The sequence below is a fragment of the Bubalus bubalis genome, chromosome 3 (assembly GCF_019923935.1).
Source record: "Bubalus bubalis isolate 160015118507 breed Murrah chromosome 3, NDDB_SH_1, whole genome shotgun sequence".
Lineage (NCBI taxonomy): Eukaryota > Metazoa > Chordata > Mammalia > Artiodactyla > Bovidae > Bubalus > Bubalus bubalis.
The window spans coordinates 162495447-162517072 of NC_059159.1; the positions used below are offsets into that span (position 1 = coordinate 162495447).

General features: G+C 39.8%; 1 protein-coding gene and 1 long non-coding RNA gene across 10 annotated transcripts in view; one reads left to right on the forward strand and one right to left on the reverse strand.

Annotated features, from left to right (window-relative positions):
• The window catches only part of LOC112583974, a 127680-nt gene extending 107860 nt beyond the window's left edge, over positions 1–19820 (reverse strand). Inside the window, exons 1-3 of one of the 9 annotated variants that reach the window (XM_044940433.2) lie at positions 18278–19820; positions 9018–9101; positions 4094–4210 (exon numbers count right to left, since the gene is read on the reverse strand). In XM_044940433.2, the coding sequence (XP_044796368.2) occupies positions 4094–4210; positions 9018–9101; positions 18278–18428 (352 nt within the window). In that variant the 5' untranslated portion in view covers positions 18429–19820. The other 8 variants (XM_044940438.2, XM_044940434.2, XM_044940436.2 and 5 more) reach the window with 8 other exon arrangements.
• Positions 7488–9030, forward strand: LOC123332951. Its single transcript, XR_006550160.2, has 2 exons — positions 7488–7623; positions 8579–9030. It is a non-coding gene; the product is annotated as an uncharacterized LOC123332951 (long non-coding RNA).
• Positions 19821–21626: the final 1806 nt, after the last annotated feature.

Here is a 21626-nt window from a genome sequence, read left to right on the forward strand (position 1 = left end):
CTCTAAGTAAATATCTAAATACACTAATTAAAAGACCAAAATTGGCACAGTAGTTTAAAAAAAAAAGATCCATTAATCTGCTATCTACAAAAAACTCACTTCATATAATAAAGAATATAGATATATTGAAAGTAAAAAAATGGAAAAAGATATATTATGCAAACATTAATCCAAAAGTTAAGCCCCCAAAAAAGTCAACTGATATTTAAAGCAAAAGTAATAATAAAAAATGGGCTGAATAATTACATCCTGGGTAGAGGGTTTCTTTAGTTAATTCTTTATACAGTGGGATATTGATTGGTTATATTATAAAATGACTTCCAAGTAAACCACAACATACCAGGAATACAATTCCTGGAAGAAATTTATGATCGTCTGATTTTATTACAATGACTCGATGACTGTCACTCTTAAAAAGGAACATAAAATAACTAAAGTGTAATAAATTGAAATAAGTATTTTTTGACTACAAAGAAAGCAGTATAGTTGGAAATATTGACCATGTATAACATTACTATAAAGGCAACAGATTAAAATTTCGCCAAAATATGCTATTGTTACTTTAATTACAACTTTAATTACAAATACTATTTTCAGTTCAGTTCAGTTCAGTCATTCAGTCATGTCCGACTCCTCGCGACCCCATGAATCGCAGCACGCCAGGCCTCCCTGTCCATCACCAACTCCCGGAGTTCACTCAAACTCACGTCCATCGAGTCGGTGATGCCATCCAGCCATCTCATCCTCTGTCGTCCCCTTTTCCTCCTGCCCCCAATCCCTCCCAGCATCAGAGTCTTTTCCAATGAGTCAACTGTTCGCAGGAGGTGGCCAAAGTATGGAGTTTCCAGCTTTAGCATAACTCCTTCCAAAGAAATCCCAGGGCTGATCTCTTTCTGAATGGACTGATTGGATCTCTTTGCAGTCCAAGGGACTCTCAAGAGTCTTGTCCAACACCACAGTTCAAAAGCATCAATTCTTCGGTGCTCAGCTTTCTTTACAGTCCAACTCTCACATCCATACATGACCACAGGAAAAACCATAGCCTTGACTAGGCAGACCTTTGTTGGCAAAGTAATGTCTCTGCTTTTTAATATGCTGTCTAGGTTGGTCATAACTTTCCTTCCAAGGAGCAAGCGTCTTTTAATTTCATGGCTGCAGTCACCATCTGGAATGATTTTGGAGCCCAAAAAAATAAAGTCTGACACTGTTTCCACTGTTTCCCCATCTATTTCCCATGAAGTGATGGGACCAGATGTCATGATCTTTGTTTTCTGAATGTTGAGCTTTAAGCCAACTTTTTCACTCTCCTCTTTCACTTTCATCAAGGGACTTTTTAGTTCCTCTTCACTTTAAATTTGGCTTAATTAAAAATCTTGATTTTTTTATTTGGTAAAATCGCAATAATAATATTTCGTCTCACACGCTAGTAAAGTGATGCTTAAAATTCTCCAAGCCAGGCTTCAGCAATATGTGAACCATGAACTTCCAGATGTTCAACCTGTTTTTAGAAAAGGCAGAGGAACCAGAGATCAAATTGCCAACATCCGCTGGATCATAGAAAAAGCAAGAGAGTTCCAGAAAAGCATCTATTTCTGCTTTATTGACTATGCCAAAGCCTTTGACTGTGTGGATCACAGTGGAAAATTCTGAAAGAGATGGGCGTACCAGACCACCTGACTGACTCTTGAGAAACCTATATGTAGGTCAGGAAGCAACAGTTAGAACTGGACATGCAACAACAGACTGGTTCCAAATAGGAAAAGGAGTCCGTCAAGGCTGTATATTGTCACCCTGCTTATTTAACTTCTATGAAGTGTACATCATAAGAAATGCTGGGCTGGAGGAAGCACAAGCTGGAATCAAGACTGCCGGGAGAAATCTCAATAACCTCAGATATGCTGATGATATCACCCTTATGGCAGAAAGTGAAGAAGAACTAAAGCGCCTCTTGATGAAAGTGCAAGAGGAGAGTGAAAAAGTGGGCTTAAAGTTCAACATTCAGAAAACTAAGATCATGGCATCTGGCCCCATCACTTCATGGCAGATAGATGGGGAAACAGTGGAAAGAGTGGCTGGCTTTATTTTTCTGGGCTCCAAAATCACTGCTGATGGTGATTGCAGCCATGAAAATAAAAGACGCTTACTCCTTGAGAGAAAAGTTATAACCAACCTAGACAGCATACTAAAAAGCAAAGACATTACTTTGTCAACAAAGGTCCATCTAGTCAAGGCTATGGTTTTTCCAGTGGTCATGTAAAGAAAGCTGAGCACCAAAGAATTGATGCTTTTGAACTGTGGTGTTGAAGAAGACTCTTGAGAGTCCCTTTGGCTGCAAGGAGATCCCACTAGTCCATCCTAAAGGAGATCAGTCCTGGGTGTTCATTGGAAGGACTGATGTTGAAGCTGAAACTCCAATACTTTGGCCACCTGATGCAAAGAACTGACTCATTTGAAAAGACCCTGATGCTGGGAAAGTTTGAGGGCAGGAGGAGAAGGGGATGACAGAGGATGAGATGGTTGGTTGGCATCACCGACTCAATGGACATGAGTTTGAGTGGACTGCGGGAGTTGGTGACGGACAGGGAGGCCTGGAGTGTTGCGGTTCATGGGTTCGCAAAGAGTCAGACATGAGTGACTGAACTGAACTGAACTGAAAAATATATGCCAACAATAGCACAAAGAAAGGGAAATGATCACATGTCTCCTGAAGAGCCTCCCATTTCACTAAAAGTCAAAGTTCTTACAAAGGTCACAAATCTGTATACCAATTGTCCCATTTCCTTTGTGACTTCCTCTCCTGCTATTCTTACCCCCTGCTCACTGTGCTCCAATCATACTAACCAATTAGGCTACTCCTAGAGAATCCTCTCTGGAGAAGGCAATGGCAACCCACTCTAGTACTCTTGCCTGGAAAATCCCATGGATGGAGGAGCCTGGTGGGCTGCAGTCCATGGGGTCGCTAAGGGTCGGACACGACTGAGCGACTTCACTTTCACTTTTCACTTTCATGCATTGGAGAAGGAAATGGCAACCCACTCCAGTGTTCTTGCCTGGAGAATCCCAGGGACAGGGGAGCCTGGTGGGCTGCCGTCTATGGGGTCGCACAGAGTTAGACACTACTGAAGTGACTTAGAAACAGCAGCAGAGAATCCTGAGCAAATTCCCATCATAGGTCCTGAGCCTTGGTGGCTGCCTCTGCCCAAAAGGCTGTCATACCCAGATGGCCAGAGGCAACCCAGTTCTAAATGAGGCCCATCCAGACAAATCTATTTACAGCTGTAGTTTGTGCACTCATCTCCAACCCTCCTGCCCTCTCTTTTTTTCATAGCATTTATCACCTTTTAACATACTATATTATCTCCTCATTTAAATTTATAATTTATTTTGTAACAAAACAAAATGCTAGAATATAACCTCCAACAGAGTATGGATTTTTGTCTCTTTTCTTGAAAAATGTGTCCCAAGTCCACAGAACAGTGGCTAGTATATAAATGTTTATTTGTTGAATGTATAAATAAATGAAAGAACATTTTAGGCCAGGGGAAAGAGAGTGATGTTTGAGACAGTACAGATATTATTCTAAGAACCCAGAGCACAAAAACAGAAGACATGGCCTAAGTAGGGGGTTCAGACTCATTTTAGCCTTTTGTATAGAGTATCCTGATGAAAATGGTACTTTAAGAATATCAGTAGAGCAAAGGTTAACAAGTTTAATCTCAAACACAAGTCCATTTTTCACAAAGAGGAGACCAAGTAAGTGAAAAGGAACACAGAGTTTTGCGTCAGTCACATCCAAACTGCATATCCTATGCTCAGAGTCACCTTGACAGAAGAACAACATGCTGTTTGCACAAAGCAGCTGGATGTGTGTGTCTATTATTTTTCTTTTATTCATTTTTTAAAAATTCATTGCATACAAAACGCTAAAGCTAAGGGATTTGCAGACCATCCATTAGCGACAAGGAATACCTAATGGCTGTTTGTTCATTTTCAACTCGCAGACATCTGTAGCCATAAGTGTCACCCAGAGTATTAATGTAAACAGGTCATTCAAACAAGGAATTCAGGTAGAAAATGGAAACCACTGAAGTACCATTAACGCCCACGCCAGCTTGCTTCATCTGGAAACGAGGCAATAGGTACCCATCATCCGAGCCAGTGGTAACAGGACACATCAGGTTGTTCTGTCCTTCCGCAAGCTTGCTGGCACCTTCCCAAATGAAAACGTAGTCAACGTTCATGACCCAGCTCAGATGTGATCTCCTGTTTGTGAAGACTCAATGATCCCCACAAACGAATATCTGGCTTTACTATAATTTTAGCCTCCTAGCACTAGGTGACGCTAGAGGTAAAGAACCTGCCCACCAATGCAAGAGACGTTAAGAGAAATGGGTTCAATCCCAGTGTTCGGAAGATCCCCTGGAGGAGAGCATGGCAACCGACTCCAGTATTCTTGCCTGGAGAATCCCATGGACAGAGGAGTCTGGCGGGCTACAGTCCATGGGGTCGAAGAGTGGACAGGACTGAAGCAATTTAGCACGCACGCACAGCACAGCACTATAATTGATACCAGCTTATAGCACTTACCTTACCTCTGATTATATATATATATATATATATACACACACATATATATAGGGCAGAAAAATTGAGAGTACTCTGACTTAAATTACATCAAATCTACAAATCAATTGATGAAGTTTGTCATTTTTATGATTTTGAAACTTCCAACCCATGAACATGGTATGGATTTTAACATTAATTTAATCAAATATTCCAATCTTGTCCTTAAAAGTTTTCAAATATTTGGTATATTTATTCCTAGATCATTTATATTTTTTCACTATTTTAAATAATACATTTTCTACAACTACATTAACTGTTGGTTGATGGTATTACATAAGGCAATACAATTGATTTGTGTATACTGATTTTTGTACTAAGCAAACATCCTAAATTCTTTTATTAATTCTAATTTTTCTATAGTTTTTGAATTCTCAATGAAGGTAGTATTTGTGAATAATGATAGTTTTGTTTCTTCTTTTCAAATCATTATGCCTTTTTTTTCTTACCTAATTAATCTGGCCAGGATTTCCATTTTAATACTATACATAAGCCATCATTGGAATCTCCTTTATCTAAAAAGAGATACCATTTTTTATGTTTAGCCATTAAAAATAAAGTTTTCCCTATGCTTTTTGAAGCCAACCTTTTTAAATTACAGTAGTCTTCTATGACTAGTTTGCAAACCATAAAGAAATGTTCAATTTTATTTTTAAAAATTCTACACTATCAAAATTATCATATTTTACCTCATTTTATTTGTAAGCATGGTGAATTACAATTACAATAAAGTTTCTAGTATTTGAAACATTAGACTAACCTGGCATTCCTTTAATTAATGCAACTGAGTCTTGATAAGTTTGTTGGTTTTTTTAGGATTTTTGCATCATGGTCATGAGTATGATGATCTATAATTTAGTATCCTTGTCCGATGGTGGTATTATGACTATGTTAGCCTCATATCAATTGTATTCCATTGTTGTTGTTTTTTAATTGCTAAGTCATATCTGACTCTTGTGCAACGCCCTGGACTGTAGCCACCAGGCTCCCCTGTCCATGGGGTCTCCCCAGACAAGAATACTGGAGGGGGTTGCCATTTCCTTCTTCAAAGGATCTTTTCGACCCAGGGATTGAACCCATGTCTCCTACACTGCAGGTGGATTCTTTACCGCTGGGCCACTAAGGAGCCCATGTACCATTAGAAATTAAAGCGTTATCTCCTATTTACACTTATGTGCTCAATCATGTTCAACTGTACAGACTGCAGCCTGTCAGGCTCCTTTTTCCTTGGAATTTTCCAGGCAAGAATACTGGCGTTGGTTGCCATTTCCTCCTCCAGGGGATTTTCCTGACCAGAGATCAAACCCATGTCTCCTGAGTCTCCTGCATTGCGGGCACATTCTTTACCACTTGAGCCATCAGGGAAGACTAAAATTAAGTTTATACAGTTAACACTTTAAACAGACAGCATTTCATGTACATGAAGGACATAGGATTAACTCAAAAGACATAAAAATGTATAGAGAAAGTTCCACAAATTTCTTAAGAGCTATGAAATTAAAACTATTTTAAATAGTGAATTGAATTTCATTTAATTAATTAAAACTAGTTTAAATAGAGAGATGTACCATGTTATGGATTTAAAAACTTATAATTGTAAAGATACAAACTTCTCCAAGTTGACTGATAGACTTATTGCAAACTCAATCAAAATCCGGCAGGTTTCATTGTGAGAGTTAAGAAGCTGATTTTATGGAAATAAAAAGATTTTATGGAAAAAAAAAAGATCTAAAAATACCCAAAATATTCTTGAAAAAGTTGGGAGGACTTGCTTGACCAGATATCAAGACTTATTATAAATCTATAGTAATCAAGATGAGCTTCCTAGGTGGCACTCATGGTAAAGAATCTTCCTGCCAATGCAGAAGACACAGGTTCAATCACTGATGCGGGAAGATCCCGTATACCTCAGAACAACTGAGCCCCTGCTGCTGCTGCTGCTAAGTCGTTTCAATCGTGTCTGACTCTGTGCGACCCCATAGAGGGCAGCCCACCAGGCTCCCCCGTCCCTGGGATTCTCCAGGCAAGAACACTGGAGTGGGTTGCCATTTCCTTCTCCAATGCAGGAAAGTGAAAAGTGAAAGTGAAGTCGCTCAGTCGTGTCCAACTCTTAGCGACCCCATGGACTGCAGCCCACCAGGCTCCTCCATCCATGGGATCTTCCAGGCAAGAGTATTGGAGTGGGGTGCCATTGCCTTCTCCGGACTGAGCCCCTACCCCACAACTACTGACCCTGAGCTCTAGAGCCCGGGAGCTGCAACTACTGAGCCCACGTGTCACAGCTATGGAAGCTCCACGCCCCACCTCTGCAAGCCCATCCTCTGCAACAAGAGAAGCCATCGCAATAAGAAGTCTGTGCAGCACAGCTAAACAGTAGCCACTGCTCAATGCAACTAGAAAAAAAGCCCACCCAGCAACAAAGACCTAGCACAGCCATAAGTAAATAAATAAAATTATTTTTTAAGAAAGAAGATGAGACTCCGAAATCTAACAAACCTAGTTCTAAATCCAACTCCATCAATCAGCCTTGGGACCCTCTGCTGGTTAATTAACTGTTCTAAAAGTCAGTAGTTCTAAACTTCACCACACATTGTATTCACCTGGAGAACTTTAAAAAAATACAGAGGCGCAGGTTCCACTTTCAGGGTTTCTGATTTAACTGGTCCAGATGGATGGGAGCCTGAGTACTGATAGTTGTATAAGTTCCCAGGTGATGGGCCGAGAGCTACTGCTGTAAGGCCAGTTACCCTATCTGGGAATCGGTGATGATAACGTTCATAATAACAGCTTATTGGAAGGTCGTTATAAAGAGAAAAATACGACAGTGCCTGGGATTCAATAACTTCAAACGCTTATTAAACTGCTCACTCTATGAGGTTTTGAAGTTTGATTGAAACGTATACTGAAGAGTCACATAGATGATATTTTTAAGAAATAGGATTTGATGGCAATCTGTATGCAAAGGAACTAAAGACGAGAGCCCCAGTTGGCATGCTCAGGGTAGGCAGGTGGGCGGAGGGGCAGGGGAGGAGGCACCGGGAGAGGGCAGCAGGGCAGAGAGAGGACAGGACATAGAAAAGGAAGCAGACCAGTCTTTTGACTTGTTATCTGGACACAATCTCCTTTACTCTCTGTTGTAATTTTCCAAGTTTATACAAGCAATTCAAAATCCAGTGAAAGGCTTGGCTTTATGTTGACTGGCCTTACTGTGGGTGGAATCTTAGCAATGCTGGTGTCTTGTAGATATAATGTTCTCTTTGTTTGAAGATTTTGTTTTCTAACCAAGGAAATGATTAATTAAGCATGAATTCTCCCATCCCCCTCTATGATGTTCTGAACAGCTGGTACTTATTTGGGATATGATAATGATTTTGCTTGGAATCCATGGTGATAAAGTATTTGTTTATTATCATGAGTGTATTATATTCATGTTATATGATTTTCTAAGCCAATCAATAATCTTGTATTAGAAATTTACCTTCATGCAAACAAGATTTTTGAAAATTTACTTCTTAAACTCAGACATCAAAAAAAAAGATTCTCTAAATCATGTAATGAGTTAGGTACCCCCCAAGTCCTAAAAAAAATAGTGTGGAATATCTATAATTCATAATAACATTAAATTTTCTTTAGGTAAACCGATCTGGCATTTTCAGAAACTACTTTTATTGAAATAGGCATTATATTTATTTCTTTAAAATGTCATTTAGCAAATAAACACTCAAGTAGAATGACCACTAAAATACTGTGAAGAAGAGATGCCTTGAACAAGGGAGGCCCTTGCGGGGGTGGTGAGAACCATTAAGGGAATCTGTTGACTGGCTTGGCTCCCAGCTAGATTCCATCTAGACCACCTGTCAAATGCCAAGAAAAATAAGAGCATTCTGCAGAGGCCGGTATCTCCAGCTCTCTCCTCTGACCACCCTCCTTCCTGACCCCTTGACCCTCCCTGCAGGAGCTACTTTGAGCAACTGTGCCCAGCACCTGGGAGGCAAAGAACTCTACAGAGGCCAGCAAGTCAACATTCCACCAGGAACACTGTGGCTAGAGTTCAACAAATTCAGCTGTGATCTTTCCACACCCTCCATCCAGGCTTGCACCCAAGCCCCTCCTTCTTCACTACTGAACATTACACTGAAATAACCCAGTCTCTCTTTTCATCCTTCCCTAGTTGCTCCCTACTCTTCCCTCTTCCATGCCTCCCATCTGTAAGGCTCTCCACTGTGCCTTGAGAAACTCCTGTTTCTATAAGGAACTAACTCCCTTTGGTCTACAAACAATTCCCTGAGCATTCCCCCCAAATTATTAACAAATGAAATTATTAGCTTTCTTTCCAAACCTTATTTCATTAGACACCAACCTTAGATCACCCCCTAAATCATCTAGACACCAACCTTGGGGTGAACATGACCTCCTCTTCGCATTTGACTCCCATATCCAATCTGTGGCTGTGTTTACAATTCTAACTATGTCCTCACCTAAATGATTTAAAAAGAAAACAGCAGTATTATTTTATTTATTGTGTTTTTACACTAGAATGCTGTGTTCTCCATATCTTAATTTTTTAATTAAGAAATAATTTCCTATTGAGTGATATTCAGATTTTTGACAGCAGCACAAAGTCTTCAAAGAATCTCTTATTTCTCACCAAGAACCATGTATCCTAGTCATATCTGAATAGTCTCCATTGTACAGATTCACTCCCAGACCTTTAATTATGTTGTTTCCTCATTATATGGGATGCTCTCAACCTGGAGTTGTCAAGGTTTTCTGGAGACTTGGCTGCTACTATCTGCTTTTACACCCATGTCTCTGGCATTTAGCACAATGCACAGAAAGAGCTCAAGAAATGTTTGTTGTATTAAAAATAATAATAATAAAAATAAATTACTCATTCCTTGGTACAGCATGTTTTCTTTAGGTTGATGGTCACCATAGAAACAAATTCCTCAGTTTACACTGGCTAAGAAAAGAGAAGATATGAAGAATGACAAGGAAGAACTCATGACAATTGTCATGCTGAGAAAGAATGAGAAACTCTTAGATTCTTCTTTCTCATGGGGTTAAAGAACTGTCAGAGGTGGAGTGAAGCAACTGCAAATAGTTTGCTTCCCTATTAATCCTTCAGGGGAAGAAAACCTGTTCTAAGTAGAAGATGGAACAGCTGCTGCTCTACCAAGTGCATTCCACAAAAGTCACAAGAAAATTGATGAGAATTCAAATACTCTGATAACAGTAGGAAGAAGCTGCCAACGAAAAACACCAGGAGAGAGTTGGAGACTTTTAGAGAACTAAACCACATGTGTCAGAATGACCCAGTAAACAGAAGTTAGAGAAGATGGCATCAGATGCCCCGTGATGTTTATGCGGAGTGTAAACATTGAACGGTTAGGAAGTTAAAATATAACAATCTCCTCTTTCTAGACCCCCATCTAGGTTGATTTCCAACACCTTGGATGAGATCATTTACCAAAAGATAAAGCCCTTTGTGTTTGCTCCTTAGGAGTTTAGTGATTAAGTTCATTTAGAAAATGAGTGAGAGGCTTTGGAGAGGATAGACATTCCTGGCAAAGAAATGTGCAGACTCTTGGAGTAGCTAGATCTTCATGGGGGCTAAAGAAGCCCCCTCCTTAGAAAAGGACAATATTTTGCAATACCTACCTGCAATGAAGTCACCGGGTACTTGTTAAAAATTCAGATTTCTGGACTTCAACTCTTTTTTACTGAATCAAGGTTTACGCACAGAGCAGTAGCTCAGTGTTGAATAACTAGGATGTTTAAAAAACAAGACAAAACAAAACTAAATTCTCCTCTCCAGGTCTCATTCAGATCCAAATCAGATCCACTGGTTTACGCTTTTGTTAAAGTCTTTCATTTCCACACACAAAGATACGGTTTGTGAGGGTCAAATGCTTTTTAGCAAGTTTCCCTGCTGACTACCATCTGGCTCGTCTGAGAAGAGGCTTAGAGGTGAGCCAAAAGCTACCTGCTTGGAGCTTTCTCTTCTCTGAGATCATCCTCCCTTGATCTCAGGTCTGAAGAACTGCAGGCAGGAAACCCCTCCTAAGGTCCAGAGCCTCTGCCTCTCCTCTTGCACAGAATTGTTACCTTGAAGTTTGTGCTCCTAAAAACTCCTTATATTTATCACATTATCCCATTTAGTTTTCTCTTCTAGCAGATTTATGCATTTTTTTGATTTTGCTATCTAATTACTCTAATATACTCTTCCTGCTAAGCTCTAATTACTAAATTTATAAAAATAATTCATCATCCTTGTTTTTAATTTAGTGATAAAGCTATTACAGCAAATATTCATTACAGCATCTAGGTGGTGAATTTATTCATTTTCACTGTCCAGTCTTTTTTAAATATCCTGTATGTTTGAAGTTTTTCATAAAAAAATATTATTGGGAGGGGAACGAATTCCAAAGGTACAGAAGCTAACAGAATAAAAAGTAAATTCTTCCTCTCTTCCTTCACTTACTTCAATCTAACTCCCAGAAGGTAATCACTGTTAATAATTTCTTATTCATTCTATCAGAAGTTGTCTATGAATATACAAGAACGTTTTCCTACTTATGGTATATAACTTGTGACATAAATGCATAAAAGCATAAAAACAAGTCTGAACCAAGTCTGAACTTGCTTTTTTTAGTTATCAGCATATCAGAGATCAGTCCACTTTTTAGTTGCTATATAAAATTCCTTTTCTTGAATATACATAAATTTGAGCAGCACCACATTGAGACATATACAGGCGATACAGGTAGTTTACAGATTATATTTTGTTTACACAGTTATTTGTTTCATTGACACACACTTATGCACACATGTCAGAGTGACATATCTACTGCTATCTTTTTATGTTCATCAGGTGCTTTTGTAGGATAAAATCCTGGAAAGGAGAATAATAGGTCCAGGTTTGCATTGAAATGTTTTAAGATATTACAAAATTGACTCCAAAAAAGTCACACCAATTTAAATATCTATGGAGTGTCTATTTTCATATATTCTCAAATATATTTTCCAACTTTTTAATCTTTACTAATATAATATGATGCTAAAGCTGAAACTCCAGTACTTTGGCCACCTCATGCGAAGAGTTGACTCATTGGAAAAGACTGATGCTGGGAGGGATTGGGGGCAGAAGGAGAAGGGGACAACAGAAGATGAGATGGCTGGATGGCATCACTGACTCGATGGACGTGAGTCTCAGTGAACTCCGGGAGTTGGTGATGGACAGGGAGGCCTGGTGTGCTGCGATTCATGGGGTCGCAAAGAGTCGGACACTACTGAGCGACTGAACTGAACTGACTGAATATAATAAAGGAAAAAAGAACTCTGATTTAAATTTCATTTCTTTAAAAGTAAAAGAAATGAGTATCTTTTCACGTCTGCCATCTGTTTAGGGTTTTTCCATACATTGCTGACTCATGTTCTTTACCTAAATTATATTACAGTTTTCAGCTTTTCTTGTTGATTTATTTAAAAGCTCTTTGTGTATTAAAGAAATTAACCTATTTGCCATGTATGCCATAAAGAGATTCTGCCAGTCAGCCTTTGGCCTTTTTATCTTATTTGTAGTACTTATTTTCATTGTAGAAGTTAGGAGTGAGCTTTTATCACAAAAAGTTTCTTATGATCATTCAAACAATAAGTGATCATCACAATGAATTGGAACAACACATAAAAATACTATATACACTTACATATGAAATCTAAATACAAACAAAAACTGAATTCACGGATACAGAGAAAAGATTAACAGTTGCCAGAGGCAGGCAGTGAGTGAGGGAACTGGGTGAAGGTGGTCAAAAGGTAAAAACTTTCAGTTACAAGATAAATTCTGAGGATAAAGTGTATGGCATGGTGACTACAGTTAACAATGTGTGTGTGTGCGCGCGTGCATGTGTGTGTGTGTGTGTGTGTGTGTTAGTTGCTCAGTCATGTCCGACTCTTTCCAACCCCATGGACTGTGATTCTTTGTGACCCCACGGATTACAGAGCACAAGGCTCCTCTGTCCATGGAATTCTCCAGGCAAGAATACTGGAGTAGGTAGCCATCCCTGCCCCAGGGGATCTTCCCAACCCATGAATTGAACCCACATCTCCAACATCTTAAGCAGATTCTTTACCATCTGAACCACCAGCAAAATAGGGAAGCCACAGTTAACAATACTATATTGTATATTGGAAAGCTTCTTTGTATGTATGTGTGTGTGTATATAGACAGACAGACATATAGAGTTAGATACACACATATATGTAAAACAGATACAGATATATAACAACCTAAATGTTTTGTCCACCTATATAATGAAATGGCACCCCACTCCAGTACTCTTGCCTGGAAAATCCCATGGGCAGAGGAGCCTGGTAGGCTGCAGTCCATGGGGTCACTAAGAGTCAGACACGACTGAGCGACTTCACTTTCACTTTTCACTTTCATGCATTGGAGAAGGAAATGGCAACCCACTCCAGTGTTCTTGCCTGGAGAATCCTAGGGACGGCCGGGCCTGGTGGCCTGCCGTCTATGGGGTCGCACAGAATCGGACACAACTGAAGAGACTTAGCAGCAGCAGCAGCATAATGAAATACCACGTATCCGCTTAGAAAGTGTATTGTAGTTTGTTACAAGTAAAAGCAGTTTACAAACTAGTATGTACTTACATATACATAATGCTTTGCAATTTGCAGACTACATCCTGCCATGTGAGACTTCCAAATCTGAAATATGTCACTTTCACCATTCTGTAGACAGTAAAACTGAGAATCAGGAGCCAAGGAATTTCTCTGAATTCACTGTCAGTAAATGTGAGATCCAGGACTCACACTTTGAGTTTTTCTAACCCTAAGACACTTGATATTTTCACCTTATCATACAGATGAAGAAGAATAACAAGAACACCTAGCAGTATTTATAGGCAGTGATATTTCTTCATAAGCAGGTGGATTAAGTCTTTTGAATTACAGTTGTAGTGGCACACATCATGAAATTATACATTAATTCTCAAAATTCAAGTTCAAATTTTCACCATAATTCTAATGTACACATTTTACTGCATTTAAGCACATTCAGATTCCACCTTATGTGTTACAAAAGAAGTACTCAGTAGGGAATGTGTCTGGTGACACAGGCCAAAATGATCTATTACTCCCTGTCACTTATGAAATTATATCTATAAATGACTAATGTATCACACAGTCCTAACTTGGGACCGTTTCAACATTAAGACAGAACTGAATTTTTCCCTCTGTCAGTTTGATTTTGTTTTCCATGGAAAGTTAAGCAGGAACACTTGCTGCTAAATGTCCCATTAGCATTTCCTGACCTTCTCCACAGTTGGCCTGCAACTGTGAACCTGCTGTGGCCACTGAGACACAAAAGAAATGGAAAAAGCCACTTAATGTCTGGAGTGGCCCAAAATGCCGAGGAACAGCCAAAGCAGGCAGGGTAAAAGATGAAATATAAATAAGTAGGGCCTCTGGGTGACAAGAAATGAGAGACTCCAGGAACCTGAAGACCTGGTTCAGGTTCCTATCTGAACCCATACCATCATCTTCATCCTGCAAACCCTACCCACCCCCCACCAAACAGAACAAAACACCAAAGACACTTCTGGGAGAGCTGGTGACATCATATGTATTTACAAATCTCCCCTCCGTAAAACAGACTATAATTTTTTTTTAAAAGGAAGCACAATTATTGAACAAAAGTAGTCCGTGGAAAATTTCCAGCCTCACAGTACACGTCCACAACTATTGCATCCATATGTCACTGTTGAAAGAATTGTGCAGTGGAATGGAAAAAAATGGAAGAAAATCAAGGGAAAACCCCAATATTCTCTAGTTTGGAGAAACAGATGTCTAGGGGGTGGGAGATGAGGATAAGAATAAATGCCCACTTACAGCCACTCCCCCTGCAATCGATATTTTCCTTTCTATAAAAACAACATTCTGAGGCCCTAGGTATGAATGGGCAGGAGAGTTTCTTCTGACCAACAGGTGTTGGGAACAAGGAAGGTGGCCAACACAGAATTTAGCTCACCCACCTCTTTTTCCCAGCCCTTTTCTCTTGGCCTGCCTCTGCTGCAGAGTCTGAAAAAGGTAATGACTCCCTTCCTCTGCCTCCCAGCAATCAGGAGTGTGGCAGGAGACACACTCCAACCAAAGAAAAGAAGGCGGAAGTCTCTTGTGCTGCCTCTTCCTCTCCCCCGCTCCCTCCTGGGAGACATGCAGGGCCCAGAGATACAGCAGACCTCACAGAAAGCAGCAAGGCGGAGAGACAGCAGGAGCTGCACCTGTCGGCATCACTGAGTCACCCTACCAGTCCTGGACAGACCACCCTGGACCTTTTGTTTTCTGCTTAAGCTACAGTAGAGTTGCTTACGAGTACTCAAAATTGAACACAATTTTAATACAACTAAATATCTTCTAGAGCCAAGCCCCTTTCTTACCGAGTGCCAACACCAGGAGAGCGGTGCCAGAAAAGAGGTAGGAAGACACAGCAGGGGGATTCTAGAAAGAAAGCTGCTGCAAGATACATGATCAAATATGAGATGAGGCAGGAGAAGTGGAAAGGGAATAAAGAGGGCACAGATGTAAGAGATCCTCAGAAAAACCACACCCAAGTTTCCTCTTTTACTCCCAACCCAAGCAAAATGAGAAAAGGAACATAAGTATGAAAGAACCCCTGCATTCGTGAAAAGGAACATAAGTATGAAAGAACCCCTGCATTCGTGCTAAAAATTAAGAAGGATGCTTTTATATGGCTTCCAAATGATTCTGATAAAACCAGACAGAAAGACAATAAAATCTAGGGACAACATTTACAGTCCTCTAATGAGAAAAAAAAAAGAAAGTAAACAACATTCTGGCAGAGCCCTACTAACACTCACAAGTGTGGAGGGGAAAGGGCTGGGAGGAGGACAGCAGGGAACAGAAGGGAGCACTCGTTAGAATCACAGCTGTGGCTGTGGGCCAGCGCTATTCAAAAGCAGCTTCTCAAGGAGATCCCGGGCACCATGCTCATATTCCACCAAGCAGGAGCAGGCAGTGTGGCAAGACTTCTCCCCAGGGAGGCATGCCTTCTTTCTGAAGCCCTGGGAAGCAGAGCAAGAATGGAGGACAGCGAGAGCCATGCCTGTGGAGAGCTGTGCACAAAGAGTCAGCTTCAGAGAAAGAAGGTGATGAATAACACTAAATTCTTACCCATGTGATAGTCCAGGACCCTGCTCCTTTTCTTCTCATCTTAATGTGCTGGTAATGTAAATATAGGGCTTCCCAGGTGGTGAGAGTGGTAAAGAACCCACCTGCCAATGCAGGAGACACAAGAGATGTGGGTTTGATCCCTGGGTCGGGAAGATCCCCTGGAGTAGGAAATGGCAACCCACTTCAGTATTCTTGCCTGGAGAATCCCACAGACAGAAGAGTCTGAAGGGCTACAATCCATGGGGTTACACTGAGTCAGGCATGACTGAAGTGAGTCAGCACCCAGTGTAAATATATGCCATCAGTCCTCCAGCTTAAAATTATTATCATCATCAACAGATATATAGAGAAGAGATCAAAGGATAATTCAGTCACCCTGTTTTGGGTTAAACAGGTAAACACCAAAAGTAAACAGATCTGTCTTTATTTGAGAAGATAAACAGAAGAAAAAAAGGGGCCTATGAAATATATGAATCTATGAATATGAAAATATTCTGCAGAGGAAGCATATGCATTTGAAAAAGATTTATAACAGGAAGAAAAACTTCAGATGAATTTCCTGGTGCTTTCTACAAATTTAAGAAAATATAGACTAATTAATGCTTACAGCCTCAAAAGCAGAGGCTGAGAAACTGGCAGAAAATGTTTTAAAAATCTGAATTTAATACAGCCATAATGTAGGGGGAAAATAATATAAGATAAACTTTCTCTGGAAGTGATTAAGGCCAACAAATACAAAGTAGATGCATCCCAATTTTCATAGCAACATTATTTACAATAGCCAGGACATGGATGCAACCTAAATATCCATAAACAGATGAATTGATACAGAAGATGTGGTGTATACACACACACACACACACACACACAATGGAATACTACTCAGCCATAAAAAAGAATGAAGTAATGCCATCTGCAGCAACATGGATGGACATAGAGATTATCATGCTAAGTGAAGTAAGTCAGAAATAGAAAGACAAACACCATATGATATTACTTTTATGTAGAATCTAAAATATGATACAAATGAATTTATTTGCAAAACAGAAAGACTCATAGACAAAGAACAAATTTATGGTTACCAAAGGGGAAAGGGGTGTGGGAGGGATAAATTAGGAGTTTTGGATTAGCAGACACAAACTTCTATATATAAACTAGATAAACTAGATCTTATTACATAGCACAGGGAGTTATATTCGGTATTTGGTAATAAACCATAATGGGAAAGAATATGAAAAAGAGTATATATATATATATATATATGTACATATATATATACACACACATATATGAATCACTTTGTTGTACACCAGAAACTAATACAACATTGCAAATCAATGATACTACAATTTTTAAATATATGTATATACTTAGAAAATATATATTTATATATATATAAAATCAAATTCGTGACATGGAAGAAAGCAATAGACATTTTCTCAGACTTCAGAGAAAAAGATTAACAAGTCAAAATATCAAGAAATGACAAATCTAAATCACCAGGCTGATATACTCAACATATGGAGCAAAGAACAAACAGAACAAAAGCAGTATTAAGCAATATAACAGAAAAAAAGTGTTGTGATTGATTTTACAGATTCAAGCAAATCTACTAAAGAGATATCTCAATCATAATCTGCAGACATTTTTAAACTTCATGAATAGGAAAAAGAACCCCACAAATATTCAAAGGGGAAAAGTAGATTCATTCCCACTGATCCGAAGTCCCTCAACTACAAGTGAAAGAAAGTCAGATTATCTTAAGAAAAAAATTTAACTTAAGTAAAAAATAAAAGTTTTGATTCATGCAATCTGGGAAGTTCTGGGAAGTCCAAGATGAATTTGGTTTCACAGTCAACTGAATTAGGTCCCACGTGGTATCTTCTGAGCTATCTTCCTCTTTCCATTTCTCAATTCTGTGTGTCTCTGCTTGCCTTCATATTCATACTCATCCTTTTTCAATCTCCCTCTCTACATCTATCTACCTATCTATCTAGATATATCTACAGGTAGGTAGGCAGATGGATGTGTAGATTCACTGGTGACTAAAAGCTAGATAGATAGGTAGACAGGTAATGTAGACATGATTGACTGATTGTAAGACAGACAAACAGATATAACACATGATCTAGAGAGAGAGAGCTGCCAGTACCCTCAGTAACCCCAGACTCACAATGCTTCCTAACCAACCCGAACAGAAAAAATTCTGTCTTCCAACTCATTATATCAATCTCAAGGGAGTTCCAGCTGGCCCTGGTTGAGTCAGGATCCCATGTGAGAAACAGTCACTATCTTCAGTGACTGGCGGGCGTGGGGAGAGGTCAAAGCTGGCAGAGAATGAAGCTCAACAGAACCATGTGGATTTTCCCTAAGAAACCAGAAAAACTAAATGAGAAAAACACTAACTACTACCATTTACTAGATAGCAAGAAAGAATACTCACTCTGGCCCCAGACTGATACAGCAATAAGCACTATGCAACTTTTTTTTTTCAGGTTTTGGGGAAAACACAATAAAAAGAAATCCGCATATAGACAACATGGCATGTGTGGAAGTAACAGAAATGCATTCTCGGGGATGCAGAGGCCCCACATTGATCCTACCTGAGATAAATTACTCAGAGGAGAACTCTGACAGGTGGGAAATAGAGATGGGAGAAGAACTAACAGATGGGAAATAAAGATGGCCAGTGAATAATAAACATAGGTTTAAACCCCACAAGATTTAAACAAAGCCTTGCTTTTTTCCCCACTATTAAATATTTTTGGTTTAGAGAAAGTAGGTGCAAAATGAGGCCAAAGAACAGGCACAAATCCTAACTAAGAGAGAGAGAGGCTGAATGAAAGATTATAGCAAACTGTGAGTTAGAATATAAGCTAAAGAGACGGGAAGGTTAGGTGTGATGATGAGGCTAAGCTGTGGTCCTGGAATGGGTATCCGAGTCATTAGAGTTTAAAATGTCAGGGAGGGAATTCCCTGGTGGTCTAGTGGTTAGGACTCTGTGTTTTCACTGCCAAGGGAGCAGGTTCAATCCTTGGTCAGGGAACTAAGGATTTATTCCTTGGTTGCTCCTGCCATGGGACGCAGCCAAAAAGAGAGAGAGAGATTAAAAAGACCAGAGTTTGTCAAGTAACTAATGAATATTTCAGAGGGCACCCAGGAAAGGTTTGGGAAGGAGAGGAAAGTAGAATGAACTTGAATCATGCAAGAGAACCACACTATACTGACAGCAAGCAAGCAAGCATGGGAACAAATAAGGCAAGAAGGGTTAACGTTTGAGGGATGGCCGCAGCGGGTGAGGATGTGAGCACTGGGAGGGTTAGGACTCCACTGCCCATGTGATTCTGGGAAAGCTGACGCTTAGCAGCTGCAGGCTTGTCTCCCATTCCTGCTGCCAGATGTTACCTGCAGCACAAGAATCATCAGCCTGGGACAGAGCAGGCCCTTATATCCCACACTAGCAATACAGAGCCCTCTTGTTCTCGTGTCCTGATCCAGAGGTCAGGATTTGGTCTTAGAATCAGGAGCCAGTTCTGCTCTCAATCTTGGCACTTTTCCATACTCCTGCCAATCATATTTTTCATCTTTCAAGAGGAAGCCCTTTGAGAGCTGAGTTGACCTCTTGTATCCTCAGACAAACAACCGCAAGGATTTGGCCCATGCTTTACCAAACAGCCTGGGTTCTCAGAATGCTGGGAGCTCACTGTGCCAGCGGCTTCTCATTCTTGGATGAATTAATTTTCATTCATGGAGTTCATTCAGAGTTGATATATCTTGTACAGTCTACCTTGTTTTGCTATAAAGATTCTCCTATTGCGAAGAATAAGAAGATTCTCATCTTATTTTATAAAGGCTAAAACAGCATAAGCTAAAACTTTCCATTGCAACAGCAAATTTCAAAGTAGACAATTTTTTGGCCTGTTATTTGTAAAACCCAACTGTGAAAACCTAAAGGGTCATACTTCCTTGGTGGCTCAGACGGTAAAGAATCTGCCCACAGTGCAGGAGATCCAAGTTCAATTCCTGAGTCAGGAAGATCCCCTGGAGAAGAGAATGACAACCCACTCCAGTATTCTTGCCTGGAGAATTCTACAGATGGAGGAGCCTGGAAGGCTATACTCCATGGGGTTGCAAAGAATTGGACACGACTGAACAACTCACCCACACAAGGGTTGTAAGGGGCTTCCCTGATGACTCAGTAGTAAAGAATCCTGCAAATGCAGGAGATATGGGTTCAATCTCTGAGTTAGGAAGATCCCCTGGAGAAGGAAATTGCAACCTATTCCCGTATTCTTGCCTTGGAAATCCCATGGACAGAAGAGCTTGGCAGACTACAGTCCGTGGGGTCACAAAAGAGTTGGGGTTTTAACCACCATATACTTGGCTTTAAGAGTAGCAAAATCAAGGGTGTCTACAATCAAAAAGACAATAACAAGTGCTAGCAAGGATGTATAAAAATTAGAATCCTCATACAGTACTGTTGGAAATGTAAAAAAGTCACTTTGGAAAATAGTTTGGTAGTTTCTCAACATAGGGTTAAACTTAGTTACTGTATAACTCAGCAATTCCATTCCTAGGTATATACCCAAAAGAAACTTATACATAGAAGCATTATTCACAATAGCCAAAAGTAGAAACGAGCCAAACTGTTCATTGCATAAACAATACCAATACTTCCGGACTGTACCAAGCCATTCAAACACAACAGTTCTAGGGTTATTTCAGTATCCATCCCATCTGAGCCAGCAGTAAATAATATTCGCTATAGAGATACCTGGCATGATGTCAAAAATTAGAATCACTGATCTTCATCACCAGAAATTTCAAAACTACTTTACAGTCACTCATTGTGCACCTCTCATTTTTCCCAGTTCAATGAACTTTGCTGGTCTTAGAGTTGGACCCAAAATTGCACTTGAGGCTTCTAAATCTATCCTCATCCCAGTTTCTTGCTTTTATGGCCAATCTTGGATCTGATTCTGTTTCCAGTGAGGCACTGTCCCTCAGAGTCCAGCCTCTGGCTCTATACACAACAGCTTGGAAAAAGAGATGCTACAAGCACACTAGCCTGCCCTATAAGGGGTGTGAATCAAGCATTGCTTAGAAAGCTTTAACCTGTCACTCTGCATGAAGATAGGAGGTGGTGTGTCACCTTCAAACCCCTACATGTAGGGATTGGAGAAATATACAACAGAGAAACTGCAATCTCTCAGAAATTCTGTAGGTCAAAATCCAACATAAAAATCCCTGCTCTAGAATAAAAAGTCTATCACTCCTTCTCCATCAACGTAATATGGATGACAGATCTCTATCCACCCCATGAGAATCAGCTTACCAGTAACTGTAATTAGAAGCCCAATTTTAATGCTAGCTTCCAGCCTACAAAATACTGAATGTGAAATTCTTAAATATACATATCCATGAACTAAGAACTTCATTTTAGTAAAGCTTTGTTCACCCTATGTCTCTGTTAAATTACATGCAGAGAAACCATCATGGAAGATCTCTGAGTCTCATTCTGGCCATGAATGCTTTAGACTTTGAGCCCTGAAATCATCAAGTTTTTGGCTTCCCTGCTTTTTCAGATGTTTCCAAAGTTCTTATGCATGATTCAGAGACCAGCATGGAATAACTGGTTTTATCTTTAAAAGCTACTTCTGCTAAGGAGATGTTTAATAGAGTTACACAGGTAGTATAAATATTACTGCACTGTAGAATCAGATGGTTAATTTACTTTTGACAGCCTACAAGGAAATGAATTCCCACCAAAAGAAATATAAAGATTTCCCCCT